This window comes from Anomaloglossus baeobatrachus, chromosome 3, assembly GCF_048569485.1.
Source record: "Anomaloglossus baeobatrachus isolate aAnoBae1 chromosome 3, aAnoBae1.hap1, whole genome shotgun sequence".
Taxonomy (NCBI): Eukaryota; Metazoa; Chordata; class Amphibia; order Anura; family Aromobatidae; genus Anomaloglossus; species Anomaloglossus baeobatrachus.
This window is the reverse complement of record NC_134355.1, coordinates 224,391,493-224,405,148: the sequence shown is the minus strand read 5'-3', so window position 1 is coordinate 224,405,148 and position 13,656 is coordinate 224,391,493. Positions and strand designations below refer to the sequence as shown.

At 43.1% G+C, this 13,656-nt stretch overlaps 1 protein-coding gene across 2 annotated transcripts in view; it reads right to left on the bottom strand.

The window, feature by feature from the left end:
- The window catches only part of FMN2 (formin 2), a 2,161,480-nt gene that overhangs the window by 1,858,995 nt on the left and 288,829 nt on the right, over nucleotides 1-13,656 (bottom strand). For both annotated transcript variants that reach the window (XM_075339745.1, XM_075339746.1), the window contains exon 4: nucleotides 6,494-6,555. In XM_075339745.1, coding sequence (XP_075195860.1) covers nucleotides 6,494-6,555 — 62 coding nt within the window. The remainder of the gene's footprint in view (nucleotides 1-6,493; nucleotides 6,556-13,656) is intronic.

Sequence of the window (13,656 nt, the reverse complement as noted above, 5' to 3'; positions counted from 1 at the left end):
CTTGTCACTTTCCCATGTGTTTGTGTTGTGTTGTTAGTTGTTTGTCACCTTTTGGACACCTTTGAGGGTGTTTTCTAGGTGTTTTTATGTGTTTGTGATTGCCTGCCATTGTTTCCTATGCGGTTCGAGTTCGGTTCGTCGAACTGAACTCGAACGAGACCTCTGTTCGACGAACCGAACTCGAGCCGAACCACGGCCGGTTCCCTCATCTCTAATCCTGTCCTCCCAAATCCACCAAACCCCCAGAGTCTGGGGCCTTCCCTACCTGCGGAGGGACTGACATCTTGCTGCTCCACACCATCTGCCCCGGTACTCCATCCAGCAGCGGCGGTACTCCCATTACCGCAACCCGCAGGTGGTGTCACGAACTTCTCCCCTGTAAATAACCCCCTTCAAAAGTCTTGAGTGCTCGCCGAGCCTGGGTCCAGACCCCTAGAGCCACGACCACCCCAGATCCGAGCACCCTGGTCATCACCAGGGCGGCACACATACACCAGAGGAAGGTGTTTAATTTCAGTGTGTAGCGGGCAAAGATCGATGATGTCCTTGTAGGGGTGGCCGAGCCCCTACAATGTACGGTGTATGGTTATTTAATATTCCCCACATTAACAAAGCAATTCACACATTTCATTCGGCCCTCACCAATGCTAAACAGGATTACTTCAAAACTCTCATATCATCTTTATCCCACAACCCCAAACAGTTATTAAATACTTTTAACTCCCTCCTCCTCCCATCACTGCCCCCTCCAACCTCCCTCATGTCCGCAGAAGAATTTACCACATATTTCAAAGATAACATCGAGCAAACAAGGCAAGTCTTTTTTGCTTAATCACTGCAACCCCTTCATATAACTGACCACTGTCCCTCCCCCATAAACTTCCTCCCCACCATCACTGAAGGACAGCTTGCACTTCTTCTCTCAAAAGCGCACCTCACCACCTGCACTCTTGACCCCATCCCACCACCTTCCCAACCTCATCACTAGGCTTATCACCAGCCTTAAACCATCTTTTCAACCTATCTTTAACTTCTGGTACCTTCCCTTCTGCTTTCAAGCATGCAACAGTCCCACCCATCCTAAAGAAACCTTCCCTCAATCAGACATCTACTACCAGCTATTACCAGCTATTGACCCAAATTGATGCTCCAGTTGGCTTCCAAACTCCTCGAACTGCACGTCCATGCTGAACTTTCCTGCCACCTCTCATCTAATTCTCTCTTTGACAACCTACAATCTGGCTTCCGTACATATCATTCAAATGGAACTGCCCTGACCAAAATTACTAATGACTTACTTATTGCCAAAGCTAACAGACACTTCTCTATACTCCTTCTAGACCATGGTGCTCTATAAATAAATATTATTATTATTTTTATTAATAATAATAACAATAAAAATAATTTAAAATGTATTGTGTTATGTGCTGTAACTGTGTTATCCATGTGTATTAGTCAGATATAGCAGAGTGGAGAATGTTAAGTAGAATGTAGTGTGAGGTCAAGGTTTAGGATGCCATGTAAAGCATAGGAATGTTATGTAGATAGAAGCAGGTCATGTCATGTTACGTTCAGCTCACTGGGGCTAGAACTAGTGATGAGCAGAGAGCTTCCTAAAGTGAGGATGTGGCCTTGTAACTAGGGCCCATCGGGGAACCTGGAGGTATTCTGCAAGGGTTTTGAACCTACAGTTCACCTTGGAACGGGCAAAAGATGGGACTAGACAGTCATTGGGGCAGAAAACCTCAGACAAGCCAAGGGAAGTTTAGTGACTAGACGCCATCAGGGGCAGTGAGACGACCACGGGTAGCCGAAGGGAGAAGAGGAGGATGCGTAAGCATAGGCCCAGCAGCTAGAGGACTATGTCTCAGTTAATGAGATAGGATAGATGGAGTAGAAGTATGGCCCTGTCTGTCATGATGGTGGAAGATCAAATAAACTGTTCTGCGTTGTTTGTCCAAGAGAATTCCACTGCCGTTTGTCTATCTGCCACATATATGACACTGACCGGCTATGGGGTGGTGGACGCTGCTCTGAAGAGAACTGTTAGGGGTACTTTACACGCTGCGACATCGCATCCGAAATATCGTCGGGGTCACATCGTTAGTAACGCACATCCGGCGCCGGTAACGACATCGCAACGTGTAAATCCTTTGTGCGACGATAAACGATTGCAAATGCGTCGAAAATCGGTGATCTGTGTAGCGTCGGTCATTTTCATAATGTCGGGTCGACCGCAGGTACGATGTTGTTTGTCGTTCCTGCAGGTCCACACATCGCTGTGTGTAAACCCGCAGGAGCGACAAACATCTCCTTACCTGAGTCCCGACAACAATGCGGAAGGGAGAAGGTAGGCGGGATGTTATGTCCCGCTCATCTCCGCCCCTCCGCTTCTATTGGCCGGCCGATTAGTGACGTTGCGGCGACGCTGAACGCACCTCCCCCTTGAAGGAGGGATATTTCGGCAGTCACAGCGACATCGCCGAGCAGGTGTGTGCGTGTGAAGCTGCTGTAGCGATAATGTTCGCTACGGTAGCAATCACCACATATCGCATGTGCGACGGGGGCGGGTACTTTTGCGCTCGGCATCACTAGCTGATACTAGCGATGTCGCAACGTGTAAAGTACCCCTAAGTGTGGTTCACCCCACCAGAAGTGGTGTACAAATACTGAGTACCATCCACTCCACTTGAACCTCCAACTTCGCGTTCAAGATTAATATTATTTTTTTTTATTCTATGTAATTTTTACTCATTTCCCTAACCACATTTGTTTGCATGACAATTGTCCTGCTCTTACTATATTTTTGCTTTCTTTTGCAGCCCCCTAGCCCTTAGTATGACCATTTTACAGCACAAAAGTTTGGGTCCTCATTGACTTCTATGGGGTTTGCCATCAAATTCGGGTACCAACTGGAACTTTTAACTACAGTTCAACCAAATCAAGGGAACCTGAACATTCACAGGTCTGCTAATCACTAGTCATTATCAAAATTCTCAATTCTGAGGTAACATCTGTATTCAGTGAAGACTTTCCCATTACTGAGAGGAGATGAGAACTGCTACTGATGAGATTCTATGTAGATAGAAGAGGGAGGAGGGGGCGGAGCTCTTCCTATAGCTCCTCCTTCTGCCTCTAGCTCTTCCCTCCTCTAGTCATCATAGCATCTCATCAGTAAGAACTGCCGTCTCCTCTCAGTAATGAGAAAGTCTTCACTGAATACAGATTTTACCTCAGAATTGAGAATTTTGATAATGACTGATCAATTCTGTCAGAGAAAGAAGCAAATTTGTCTAATACAATATACTACAAAGTTGCTTTTCAGGTGTTCTGTTGATTTATGGAATACAAATTGAAATGACAATGTTTATATAATCGTGTCTTACATAGAAACCCTAACTTAAAATATCAAACTTTATTAGATTACTCTTAAAATGTTTGGAGGTTTATAACCTAATATGGATCAATTGTATGCCCTGCCGATTGCACTAATATCACTCACTTTCTGGTTAATGCACTGCACTTTATCTATCTTCTATCTTATTTTGGCAGGGGTTTACAGGATAAGGTTAGGGACAGTTGTCAGTGCGTGGGGGCGCCATTTCATATATCAGGGTGCCAACCTCTGCTGCCAGATAATGCCCAGGAGGGAGTTGTTCATTCTAGGGACTGTGTTTCCCCCTTCTTCACTGTGGATTTTAAAATATCATAAAATGTTTTATTTATTTATGTGTTTTTGTGTGATTTAAACATTTTAAGAGTAATCTTATAAAGTTTGATATTTTAAGTTAGGGTTTCTATGAGAGACACTGTTACTTACCCTTGGCACCTTTAGTACTTTAGTACTATATAAACATTGTGTAATCCCATCCACAACACTGATTGACAGCTTTCTGTAAGCACTATGCATAGGTGGGGATATACAGAGGATGGAGATATACAGAGAACATAAACATGGCAGCACTAATAATATAGTGATAATCTCCTACTTATTAAACGGTTTTATATCAAAACTACAACAAGCAACTCGGTAAGTGACACATCACTGAAATCAGGGTCCCCGTCTGTACATTAGGCTGCGCTCAGACTAGGTGTCAAAGACTTGGTGACGGATTTTTTGGAATGAGGAGGGGTGCAGTGGAAAAAAATGAGGTACTATACCCCTATCCTTTTGGTGGTGTTGCTTTTACAGCATTTATGTTATGAAATAAAGTTCAGGTTTTTCTTACTATATCTGCTATACACAAGTAACATGAGATCTAGGGCTCATTCAGATGTCAGTTTTTCTCGCATGAGTGCTAATTGTATTTTTCCACAAATAGTTCTTGTATCTATGATAGTCTATGGGATATTTGATATGTCGTTTTTTTTCTCAGACTGAGTGGTCAGCACAAAAGAAAAAACACTTGTCTGAAATTGCTCAATATGAGAATAAATCCGACTACACTCAGATGGCATCTGTGTCCTGTATAGTTTCATAGAGTCTATGATATGAGAAGCTTGAGAAACCTGCATCTCTTTTTATCATCTAAGAAAAACTGATGAAACTGTGAGCAAAGCCTGATGATAAAAACTGCACACTGACATACCTATGATGACAATATGATAAAAAACACTGATGAAGCTTGGATAGTTTTTTGAGCACAAGAAAAATAGCTAACGTCTGAATAAGCCCTTACCGATCAACCCAAGCCAGGAAGAAAGAAGCCAAAGTGAATGCGGACAGCAGACACTATTTACATCTACCCCGGAGACCAAAATTAGAGAACAATGTATGATCACTTGCTAGCTTTTTTTTTTTTTTTTAAAATAATGTAATCTATATTGATCAACGTTTGAAGGTTTTTTTATAAGAGGTACACCATGAACAGTGTAAAACAGTGTTTTACAAAAGATCCAAAGTGTATCAACAACATAAACCCTTTATATTGCCCAAAACGTGATGATCATAATTACAGAACAACAATGACTGTGGTACAGAGAAAGATTATAACTACATTATCTGAAGGTAACAACAGTCACCAATCAGTAGGCAGTCTACAGGCCTTTGCTTAGAATGAATTCAGCGCATCTGCGGCCACAGGACATCACTAGTCTCTCACACGGCTCTGGTGTGATTTCGGTCCACTCTTTTCCCAGTCTCTTCCACAGTTTTTTGACCGTTGTGAGTTTCTTGGCAATAACTTTGTCACCAAGGATTTTCCAGAGATTTTCTATTGGATCTAGATCAGGACTCTGGGCTGGCCATTTCATTGTTTCAATGTTTTCTGTTTCAAGGAACTGATTTACCCATTTTGCTGTGTGACAGGGGGCATTGTCCTGCATGAAAATTGCTGGCTGATTGATTGATGAACGCAAGTATTAACTATGTGTTGTTGAAGAAGGTTTTAATACACACTTGCATTCACTCTGCCATTATAAGAGGTACAACGCCTACTGTAGAAAACATTTCCCAAACCATGACACTTCTTCCACCACCTTTCACTGACTTCATAACACACTTTGGGTTCAGTCTTTCCCAAGTTTGTCGATGAACAAAATGTTCAGTCCCAAATAAATTAAACTTGCTTTCATCTCAAGAATGAATTGTGGACCACTTCGCCTCTGTCCACACAACATGCTCTTCACCAAAGGTGAGTCTAGGCTTTTGGTTCTTTCTGCTAATGAGAGGTTTTCAGTCCAAATGCTCCTAACACTAGAAGTCCCAGAGAGGGGTCATAACATTTCTACCATTGAAACCCTATGGAGCTCGAAATTCCTGGGACTTCTAGTGTTAAACGTTGTGACACTGTATGACGAGACAGATCCTTACTTTGTTCAGTGCTAAACTGCCGAGTAACTCAAGCTGCAGTGTTGAAATGATTACTCATGAAAATTCTTTGCACTATCCTGTACTCTATTTTATTTGTCTTTCGAGGGTCACCAGCCTTCTTGGGGGGACTTTAAAGAGTTTGTGATGTTGTAAAGATGTAATATTTTAAAAATCACAGACTTGGAATGACCAACTTCTCTTCTATGGCTGATAGGGTCATCCCTTTGACCTTCCTCTGGAAAACCTGCCGCCGGATGAAAGTGTTCTCTAATTTTGATCAGTGTTCTTTTTCACTTATCTCATTTACATTTTTATTATGTGCTTTGTAATAAATTCAGTTTATGAAATAAGCTTAAAATACTGCTAGTTTACTCATGCTAAAATATATTAACATATGAGTACACAATGACTAACATTTAGGACATTGTGTGTTCTCTAATTTTCATCTCCAGTGTATGTTCTTTGCAATTAGAAAGCCTTTCACAATTTCCCTAACTACCTATATATGGGCAGCATAGGTCTGCTAACAGATGTTCTTTCATTAAATCCGAATAAAAACTAAACATTTCTATTTCTTTCTTCTAGTTAACAAAATAATAGTAAAAGTAACCAGTACTGAGATAAATGTAAAAATGAGAATCATTTTGAAAAATGACGAAATGTTCACTTATTACAACCTACCACAATCTCCTGTGAATGTTTCATTGCATTCTTCCGAAATCCAAATTCCTCTGAAGAATTTTCTGGAATACAATGATGAAGTAGTGTAAATCAGAAATGCATTACAATTTTTATGCCATATATCCACATAATACATATTTATCTAAGACTCCAATTGATATAAGTGATGACCCAAAATATTCTAAAATACAGTATGGTACTCAATTAACACTAAGGCGGGCTTTGCACACTATGACATCGCAGGTGCGATGTCGGTGGGGTCAAATTGAAAATGACGCACTTCCGGCATCACATGCAACATCGTAGTGTGTAAAGGCTCGATGATATGATTAACGAGCGCAAAAGCGTCGTAATCGTATCATAGGTGCAGCGTCGGCGTAATCCATGATTACGCTGATGCGACAGTCCGATGTTGTTCCTCGCTCCTGCGGCAGCACACATCGCTGTGTGTGAAGCCGCAGGAGCGAGGAACATCTCCTACCGGCGTCACTGCGGCTTCCGTAGGATATGCGGAAGGAAGGAGATAGGCGGGATGTTTACATCCCCCTCATCTCCGCCCCTCCGCTCCGATTGGCCGCCTGCCGTGTGACGTCGCTATGACACCGCACGACCCGCCCCCTTAGCAAGGAGGCGGGTCGCCGGCCAGAGCGACGGTCGCAGGACAGGTGAGTCCATGTGAAGCTGCCGTAGCGATAATGTTCGCTACGGCAGCTATCACAAGGAAATCGCTGCTGCGACGGGGGCGGCTACTATCGCGCTCGGCATCGCAGCATCGGCCTGCGATGTCGCAGCGTGCAAAGTACCCCTTAGAGCAACCATAGCACCAACTTACCAGTCACCTGTTTGATTTAATGTTTAGACATGACTAGATATTTTTCCTTTTGGATTTTAATGGGCTTTTTTATAATCAGGGGCAAAAGTCATGAAATTATAAAAATCACAACATGTTAATGAAATGTATATGATAAAAAAATAACATTTTTAAAACATCTTAATTTATTCAGTATCGGGTATGAGTGCCAAGCACAGAAATACACGCACTTAGACGCCTTGATATGATATCAATGAAGTTATTAATGGTTGCTTAATGAATGTTTTGCCATAAATCATCAAGATCCACTGCCAGCAGTCAATCAATCAAATCGCAGATGAGCTTGAGGGGAGAATAGACAGGAGATGCTGCTGGACATGGTAAGCATATTCAGGCTATGCAAGCAGTTCACATTTGTGCAGAACATCTCTCATATTTAACAAAATGTAAATCGGGAGAAACCCCCTGACACGTGTTTCGCCATTTGGCTACATAAGAGAAAGCTACTATCATGCCAACGGCACTCCCTGCCCAGGAGTGCCAACGTCACATCCCACTCACTGATTTATCCCTCGTCCGCAGCTCCCGGGTGTCCCCCACACGCCTCCCGGCATCCCTGTGGTTCTCCGTGCTGAAGCACCGATGGCCCGCTCTTGTCTCCTCCTCTGTGTTTCCTGCTCTCGCGTCTGGGTCCCGGGGCTCACACATGCACACTAGGATGTACGGATATGGAAATAGGGGAAAAGTCGCACTACTAAGGGTGACTAAGCGAGACCAGTGCAGTCCGCAACCACATATATAAAGGCGACTTGCGCGCCCTCATATGCAAATCTTTTCCTGGGGCTGTGGGAGCGGGAGGTTGTGCAATCCATAGAGGGCTTCGATGCAGTGGTGTCATGGTACAGGTACATAGATGACATTCTATTTGTGTGGCAGGGCTCTGAGGCATCCCTGGTAGTGTTTTTACAACAACTCAATGATAATCAGCTGAATATTAAACTTACATCTAAATATGATTATGACAAAGCGGAATTCTTGGACATCTCAATAACTAGAGGTGAGGATGGCGGCTTAGTGACAGATGTTTTTCGTAAAAGCACAGCAACTAACTCACTTTTGCACGCATCCTCCTCTCATCACCCACAAACAATTAAGGCAGTACCAACAGGACAATTCCTGCGTATGCGCAGGATTTGTTCAAGGGAGGTGGACTTTGAGGCCCAAGCCACTCGACTCAGTACCTGTCTCAAAGAGAGAGGGTATAAACCTCAAAACATCAAACAGGGTTACATTAGAGCACTGAACAGTAAACGAGAGACACTGCTTATGTCACATAGGGACAATATTGAGTTACAACCTGTCAGATTCATTTCAAACTTCAACACCAAATGGCATGACATAAGAAATATTTTTCAAAAACATTGGGGGATCCTGTTGGCTGACCAAGATCTGGCCAAACACCTTACAGTTCACCCATCCATCACTTGGCGTAGATCGAGAAATCTAAAAGATCTGCTTACCCGTAGCCATTATGTCCCGCTACTTCAAAATCCGTTTACTCAGAAGGGACCTAAGTGGGGTTGCTTTCAATGTGGCAATTGTACTGCATGTAGGTACATAGAGAGGAGTACCACATTTGTGAATAGTGCAGAGTCTAAATGTTTTTTCATCACGCACAATATAACATGCAAAACTGATATGGTAATTTACTATGCTAGTTGCCCCTGCAAAAAAATCTATGTAGGGATGACCACTAGACAGCTACGGGTAAGAACATTGGAACATGTTCGGGACATTGTGAATGCCCAAGGGTGTAAAGACATTAGCGAGTTAAAGACTATACCACGGCATTTTTTCAATTACCACAAATGTAACCCCAAGGATCTGAGAGTCAAGGGTATAGACCACGTTAGCTTGGGTGCGAGAGGGGGTGATTATAGGACAGAACTCCTAAAAAAGGAGACAAAATGGATGGTGGTCCTCGACACTGTAATGCCCATTGGTCTCAATGAGGCCTTGAGTTTCAAACCCTTCTTACCAACGTAGCGCGAATTTTAAGTTGTACACACTGTATCTGTATTTTAATTCTTCTTTTATTTCTCCTTATTTCTCCTTTTTCTTTCCCCGACACTCTCTTTGTGCCTTTCATGGAATTGCAGCGTTTGATTTGGTAGCCTAACATGACATCACGTGGACTGAATATGAACAGTGAAGTGGGCATGATCGATAATATATCTTGATCCCTAATTGACAACAGTCAAGATGACGACGGATAGGAGCATCGGCGACATCAATACACCCTATATTCTATATGTGCATTTAAGTCATATGTTGGGCTGGTTTTTGGCGGATATGTTCTGTTGCCAATGAGATTGGACACAGCAGCGGGGGCATGCAATTGGACATGTCCTGATGCCTGGTATTATGCCTATCTCTGGTTAGTATGTGGCCCTCATTATATGCTTATAAATACAAACTATGTATCATGTGGGATTTCCTGCAGTGAAAAAGATTGTTTCTGTGTTTGGGCATATGGTGAGGGCGACAAATGGGCGACATGGTCACGTGGGTCTGTAGCGTGCTGTGCGCATGTTGCGTTTTTGATTTGGGGGTGCTTGACAGGCCTTGTTTGACATTGGCTTGCTTGCTTCCCATACTGCGGATATTCCGCGTGTGCATGTGTCCAAAACACTGACATCTAGATGACAGGACATTTATATAAAGAAACTTAATGATTTGTGAGATACTATCTGCCCAACTGGACACATTCACACGTGGAAGTTTGGATATCTAACAATATACAGCATGTGCGCACGGGGTTGCAGACCGCGTGATGTATGTGTACATATAACTGTGGATATCTGTTTATATTTGCTGATGGCTCTATAGAAGGTTGGCGCAATACGTTTGCTATGAGCATGTGATTGAGATCTGTCACTTTATATGCATATGAATAAGTGCAGTTCAACTTTTGCATTGTATTTATGCTCATATATGACGTACGCCATTACAGTGTGTGTGTATCACGTTTTAATATGATCTAATATGCATTTTCATACTGCAAGTTATTACCCGTGTGGCCAGGGCTCCACTCACCAAGTTATCCGGGGGCCGCTCTGAGATCATGCGCTGTGCAGACTCCATGGGTGACGCGCCACTAGAGCGAGTGACATGGGGGCGGGACTTCGGTCCGGTCTCCATGGACACTCTACGTCACAGGGACGCGTACCGTGTGACACGCGGTCACGTGGACTGATGACGTGCTCGCAGTGCGACTCACCCATGGGACGCTCATCATGACGCTCGGAGCGCCCGATACCGGTAATTGACCATCAGCTGCAAGAAATTCCATGCAGTATATCTAAGGCACACACTACATCTCTGACATGCCTCCTGACGAAACCGGAAGCGGTGAAACGCGCGTCAAGGTGGGAGTGGCTATACGAGCAGGTGCTTACCGCTAGACACAGGGCTGCAGGTAACTTACCAGAAAAGTTCTGTATCATATTATGGGCACATTAGAAGATTGCTTTAGAGACTGCTGAGTGGATGTGCATCTCTACTGTTTACAGATGTACAAGTGTTGGTAATTTCTAATAAACCGTGAATAACTTGACACCACCAGCACTCTCAGTGTTAATCATAGCCCGCAGGAAATCAGCCTTTATATATGTGGTTGCGGACTGCACTGGTCTCGCTTAGTCACCCTTAGTAGTGCGACTTTTCCCCTATTTCCATATCCGTGTAGCCTTTATCTAATAATATGTATTGTCACACTTTTATATGTATGTTTTTGTAATATTTAATAAATTGAGCATGATTATACGTACATCTGCTTTGTGGACCTGATATTGTTGTCTATAGGATCTCTCATTCCCAGGGACACGCTGTATTTAATATATGAGGCTAACTATAGGTTGCATGCACACTAGGATGCGGGCATGCGCTCTTCCCTCTTCTTAAAGGGCCAGCACCACCCAACCCGGATGTTCCTCCTATGACTTTTTGCAGCCACCGGGTACTTAAGGCATCCTCCCCCATTGAGAGGTAGCTGTTCAACGTGTCCCTGTAGCTTAGTTTCTTGTGCTAGTTGTCAGGTCCCCCATGCTGTTCCGCACTCAGTATTAGTGTTGACTCTGCTTCTGTTTCCGCCTAGTGCCTGTGTTCCAGTCTGAGTGCATTTGTCTATCCCTGCTCCTGCAAACACCTTCCACCAGACTGCTACTACCTGCACCAACCAGTCCAGACCCTCGTCCAGTGGAACCAGCTGCTGAGGTATTAGGATCTCCAGGGCTGCCTCCGGGCGGACACTTACCAGCATGTGTACTTGCTACCACCTTCGGTGGCAGTAGTAAAGACTCAGTGGCTGCTACAGCCCGCTCCCCCAGGTCAGTGAACGGTACCTTGATCCAGTGGACTCACTTCCACATGGTCCAGTAACCCAGTCGGCACAGCCACGTGGTGAAACACACTTCAGGAGGTTTCTGCTGGTGTATATTTTGGTAAATATGAGAGATGTCAAGTCATACTTATTTTGCACAACACATATCTTTACACTTGAAGGCATTTTTGCCACAATGCTTTCATTGCACAATATTATTTGACTTTACTATGAGTTATTTCATACTGGTATTTTTCTTTATTCACTTCTCTGTATATTAGAATCAGGCACAGGTTTTCTGTCATTACACTACCCTCCAGAAGATACATGGCTACTAACATACAACATTATGTCAAATAATTATTTAGGAGCTAAAGGCTTATTCATTTTTACATGACCCGTGTCACTTTGTATGTATTATTCTTTACATAGGAATTATTTTGAATCTTTGTACAGCCTCTGTTATAATATTTCCCTTGACAGGATTCGTATCTGTTGACAGATGACACTACATTCATGGCCGGAAATGTTAGCACCCTTAAAATAGTTCCAGAAAATGAATTATTACACATGATTTGTTATACACATGTTTATTTCCCCTGTGTGTATTAGAACAACAGAAAAAAAGGCAATTCTGACATTTCACACAAAACCACAAAAAAAAGCCAGACACAGTTGTTGCCACCCTTCAAATTAATATTTGGTTGCACACCCTTTGGAATAAATAACTACAGTCAATCATTTCCTATAATTATCAAACAAAAAAGTTTTTACACCTCAACTGGAATTTTGGACCACTATTCTTTTACAAACTGCTCCAGGTCTCTCATATTTGAAGGGTGCCTTCTCCAAACAGCAATTTTAAGGTCTCTCCACAGGTATTCAATGGAGAGAGAGGGGAGCCAGCACGATCTGAAATTAGCATGCATCATATAAAAATTGAAAATTCAGATTTATTCCAACTGTACTACAATAAAAAAAAATGAGATTTTTAGCAAATAATTGATCAATTTTTTGAGCCACCCCTGCCAACGTCACGGCAAATCTCAATAGGGGGGTCCTACTCTACATTCTGTATTTCATGTGCCATGCGGCCTCCTAGATAAAGTTAAAAGCAGAACCATAATAGAGCACACATACCTGTAACCTGTATATAACCGCTTCTATGTTGCAAAAAAGGCACTTGTGGATAGAGACCAGCCCAGGTCCCAGCATGTGGAGCAAGCTCTGCACCATACCAGGACTATATCAGAACTGATCCTCCCAGTGCCAAACAGCAACCATTGATAAAGGCGGACCAGATCCAAGATGGTGCTTAATTAGCATTGCCTGTGGAAAGGGGTGAGGTAACTGAATCTGAACAGCTACCAACAGGAGGAATACATAGCAAACCAAAATCAGGCGTGCATGGCATGGTGGTGACCGGCCACCAGAATTTGTAGCATAACTACGACCAAACAGAGAGAGAGGGGAGCCAGCACGATCTGAAATTAGCATGCATCATATAAAAAGTGAAAATTCACAGATTTATTCCAACTGTACTACAATAAAAAAAAATGAGATTTTTAGCAAATAATTGATCAATTTTTTGAGCCACCCCTGCCAACGTCACGGCAAATCTCAATAGGGGGGTCCTACTCTACATTCTGTATTTCATGTGCCATGCGGCCTCCTAGATAAAGTTAAAAGCAGAACCATAATAGAGCACACATACCTGTAACCTGTATATAACCGCTTCTATGTTGCAAAAAAGGCACTTGTGGATAGAGACCAGCCCAGGTCCCAGCATGTGGAGCAAGCTCTGCACCATACCAGGACTATATCAGAACTGATCCTCCCAGTGCCAAACAGCAACCATTGATAAAGGCGGACCAGATCCAAGATGGTGCTTAATTAGCATTGCCTGTGGAAAGGGGTGAGGTAACTGAATCTGAACAGCTACCAACAGGAGGAATACATAGCAAACCAAAA